Source organism: Rana temporaria, chromosome 5 (genome assembly GCF_905171775.1).
Source record: "Rana temporaria chromosome 5, aRanTem1.1, whole genome shotgun sequence".
NCBI lineage: Eukaryota > Metazoa > Chordata > Amphibia > Anura > Ranidae > Rana > Rana temporaria.
Window position 1 is genome coordinate 337,890,581 of NC_053493.1, and position 4,305 is coordinate 337,894,885.

Genomic DNA, 4,305 nt, shown 5'->3' on the forward strand with positions numbered 1-4,305 from the left:
TAAAAAAAAAATTGTTTATAGTGCAAAAAATAAAAACCGCAGAGAAGATCAAATACCACCTAAAGTAAGCTCTATTTGTGGGGGGAAAAAATATGTAAATTTTGTTTGGAAACAGCGTTGTACGACCGTGCAATTGTTTAAACGACGCAGTGCTGAATCGCAAAAAAAGAGCTTGGTCAGGAAGTGGGTAAATCCTTCCGGGGCTGAAGTGGTTAAACAGAGTCATGTAAAATCTGATTGGTTGCTTAGGATTGCTGCATTTAGTGCACCCCTTCCCTCTGCAGTGTCTCTATGAATAATATTAACATGAATGTCTTGACATTTTTTTTTATTATTTTTTTAGTCAGAACAGATTACAACCCCAGGCAGGATTTAGTAATATCTGTGTTTCTGTTACAGAGATTTTGGTCATTTTGGCAATGGTGTCACCAGACAGGAAGTGAGAGAAAAATGGTGACACACAGCGGGTTCTAATCCTTTGTCACTCTATCCAAAATAAAAATAAAAAAGTTTTAAATAAACATGTTTTAAGATGCATATTTATAAAGTAGTGAATGGACCTTCACCAAACATGAATTATTATGTGATATAAAAACACATGCACCAGGTAGATTCACCTGCAGTTAATGTTTGAAGAATGTCACATTCATTACTTTATAAATATGCCTGTTTTTAATTCACTAAGACAATGGAAAGCGCAGTAGCTAAATACAAATGCATTTAATCACAGTACCCAATCAAATTAAATTTGCATTGTCAAAAATAAGTTACTATAGGTATTTGTTAAATTTCTTTTACACTTTAAACTGCCTTACAAAAAAAAAAAAAAACAGCCTAGCTAGTAAAGCTCTTTTATTTATTTCCTTCACAAAGAAAATTGAAAGTCCTCTGTGTTTTACGCAATAACATAGGCAGCTGCTAATCCAATGCTGTTGAGTTATAATAAGCACACTTAAAAAAGTACTACTTCTTAAAAATTAAGCTAAATTAAAGCTCCAGTTTTAAAACGATTATCCCTTTTTCAGATATACCGACATGTCAGTAAACAGTCCTTGGCACAATGTATTTGTTTCACCAGAATTTTATATCCGGCACTTTACGATCATTTGATTTATTACAAAATATAACATTTCCTATGCTGTACAAATGTCTCTGCATTGTTCTGGTTAAAGAACAACTCAAAGATAAAATGCTGTAGGACATCACAGACATCATACTTAAAGTAATACATATTTAGACAACCCCTAAAAAATATATTATAAATCTACTATCTTTGTCATGGCTATCACACTGCTTGGAAAAACAATACTAATACTTCATTCATTACAGTGGTTATGTGTTAAGGCACTTGAATGGAGTGCAATTATAATCAAATCCAGTTTAATAAAAAAAAATAAAAATTGCTTATAAGGAAGTGCATTTTAGTGGAATATTAGAAGTTAAAAAGTCCAGTGATGGTCCTGGGCACCTTTGTTGTCATAAGTCAGTAATATCTTGAAGCAATACACATATTGCAGCACATATGGTATCCTAAGCTGTGGCCCCCAATAATCTAGTGGATAGTATAGGTTCTTTGGCATCACATTCCAATCTTCCTGGCATCACAAATGGCCACGTCTGTAATAAAAAAATATGACTGCATCAGATGACTGTTGAACAACTTTCTTAAATATATACCTTAGGAAGGTAATGTATAAGACCATAAAATCAGGTAATCATTGGGTGCAAACAGCAGTAACAGATAGCTACCAACATTCAAAAGTTTTTTAATGTTTTAAAAAATAAAATAAAAAATCTGAGATGATACCTGATTGTTTTCTATAGAATACTGCATTTTGCACAGTGTTTTTTTCAAGAGTTTTTAAAGTAAAAAATAAATAATAAATCAGAGCTTATACCTGATTGGTTGCTACAGAACACTGCATTTTTGCACATTGTTTTTTTTTATTATTAATAATAAGTCTGTTTGTGTGAATAAATAACTTGCAGTGCATGTCTGCCTTTATTGATTGATTTTGTACTTAAAAAGGTAATTAATCATAAATCGGTTAATGTGAATAAATGACTTGCAGTGCATATCTGCCTTTATTGATTGATTTTGTACTTAAAGCGGGGGACCACCCCCAATTTTTTTTTTTTAATTACATCTATCAGAGCCAGCATAGTAAGGACATTACATTTCGGCAGGTCATTTTTTATTTTTCTCCGTACATACCTTTATATCCTGATGTTGTCCAGGGCTTCCGGGTTCCGATGACTGCGGGACTGGGCGTTCCTATCCTTCCGTTCGATGATTGACGGCTTGTGAAACAGGTGACCTGTCGCACAACGCGCGTCACCAGATGTCGGGAAATAGACGAGCTGCGCATTGGCACTATATGGCGCCTACACGGCGGGCGCAGGCGCCGTATAGTGCCGACTCGCAGCTCGGCAATTTCCAGAAATCTGGTGACGCGCATTGTGCGACAGGTCACCTGTTTCACAAGCCGTCAATCATCGAACGGAAGGATAAGAACGCCCAGTCCCGCAGTCATCGGAACCCTGAGGCTGGGATAGGAACGCCCAGTCCCGGAGACATCAGAACGCGGAAGCCTTGGACAAAATCAGGATATAAAGGTAAGTGCAGAGAAAAAAAAAAAGAACATGCCGAAATGAAATGTCCTTACTATGCTGGCTCTAATGTAAAAAAAAACATTTTTCGGGTGAACCTCCACTTTAAAAAGGTAATTAATAATAAATTGGTTAATGTGAATAAATGACTTGCAGTGCATGTCTGCCTTTATTGATTGATTTTGTAAATAAAAAGATAATATTAAATAAAAGCAAAAATTTTCACGTCATGTTTTTGTGTTTTACTCCTTTGTGAGGATGCAATTTAGTTCTTACTTGCCAAATGTGTCATTTACTATGGTTATGGTTTAAAAAGATACCACAGATAATAAAACTAATAAACTAATAATACATAAAAATAATAAAAAATAATAATTATAAAAATAATAATATATATATGTATATCTATCTACTCTATCTATCTATCTATCTATCTATCTATCTATCTATCTATCTATCTATCTATCTATCTATCTATCTATCTATCTATCTATCTATCTATCTATCTATCTATCTATCTATCTATCTATCTATCTATCTATCTATCTATCTATCTATCTATCTATCTATCTATCTATCTATCTATCTATCTATATCCCTCTCTTTTTCATTTGTACATATATATATGCGAAAGAAAGAAAAAATGTATTTGTGTCCAATTTTTTTCTTTACTTTTTTTAGGCACATTTATCTATTCTTCTATATCATTGTGTGTAAATTTACATTTCAAGCAACATATTAAATCTAATACAATCAGGTAGGCACATACGGCTGTTCTGCTGCAGGAAATAATACATTGTACAGGTATAATCAGCACTAGAGTTTATCCTCCTGCACAGAGATCACAGTGATATCATGCATATAAACACACAGCATTGTCCATTACCATGTGGCAGCTCGTGAAGCCGACTGATGCTGACTGTATGGAAGCTTCATTCTTACCAGGTTGACAGGGTGCACATAGCTATTGTCATATCTGTCTTCCTGCAGCAGCTGCCTGAGGTGTCCAATGTAGCTGGAGGCCAGTCTCAGGGTGTCCAGCTTGGAGAGTTTGGTGTCAGGGGGTACCCAGGGCAAGCTGGTCTTTAGCCTGGAAAAAGCTTTGCTCAGCACTCTCATGCGGGCTCTTTCCCTGGCATTGGCTGCATTTCTCTGGGATTGCTTGCAATCTTTGGATGACCTGGGTGCTGACTTCTTGTCTGGAATCTGCTGACTGCGACAGGTCCTCTTTTTTTTATCAGTGGAGGTATCTGCAGCTCCATCTTCTTCAGAGTTGTCTGTAGAGTGGTCCAGCAGCAGATCACTGCATCCCGTCCTCTTGGATTTGGAATACTGAAGTTCCAGCACTCTCAGCTCCAGGAGGTCCTCATGGTCACTCAGAGATCCTGTGGACATTATGTGCAATGATCTCTCATAGGACCACAAGCAGTGACCTCACCTGCACATAATGGTTATGATACCCTAGGCTATGCACAGCAGATCCTGTCCTGCACTCTGGATTTCTGTGAATCTTGAGACATTTCAGCAAGGCATCTATATAGTGGGGGGAGTGAGGGAGGGGGTCTTTGTAGGAGTGACATAAGGAGGTGGTGGGGGAACTTCACTCTTTTCCACGCTGGTACAATGTTGTGATTAACCCTTCACATTTGGTACCTCTAGACATCTGTGTGCAGAGTCTGGGCAGAGATGATATTT

At 36.7% G+C, this 4,305-nt stretch overlaps 1 protein-coding gene across 2 annotated transcripts; it reads right to left on the reverse strand.

The window, feature by feature from the left end:
* Window positions 1-835: 835 nt before the first annotated feature.
* Window positions 836-4,104, reverse strand: MSC (musculin). Of its 2 annotated transcripts, none has more exons than XM_040352012.1 (2): window positions 3,553-4,104; window positions 836-1,617 (listed from the first exon to the last, which is right to left on the reverse strand). In XM_040352012.1, exons 1-2 carry the CDS (start codon window positions 4,003-4,005, stop codon window positions 1,531-1,533), a joined length of 540 nt encoding a protein of 179 aa, XP_040207946.1. In that variant the 5' UTR covers window positions 4,006-4,104; the 3' UTR covers window positions 836-1,530. The 2 variants fall into 2 exon arrangements, with proteins under 2 accessions (XP_040207946.1, XP_040207947.1); XM_040352013.1 differs by having other exon boundaries at window positions 1,525-1,617; window positions 3,497-4,104.
* Window positions 4,105-4,305: the final 201 nt, after the last annotated feature.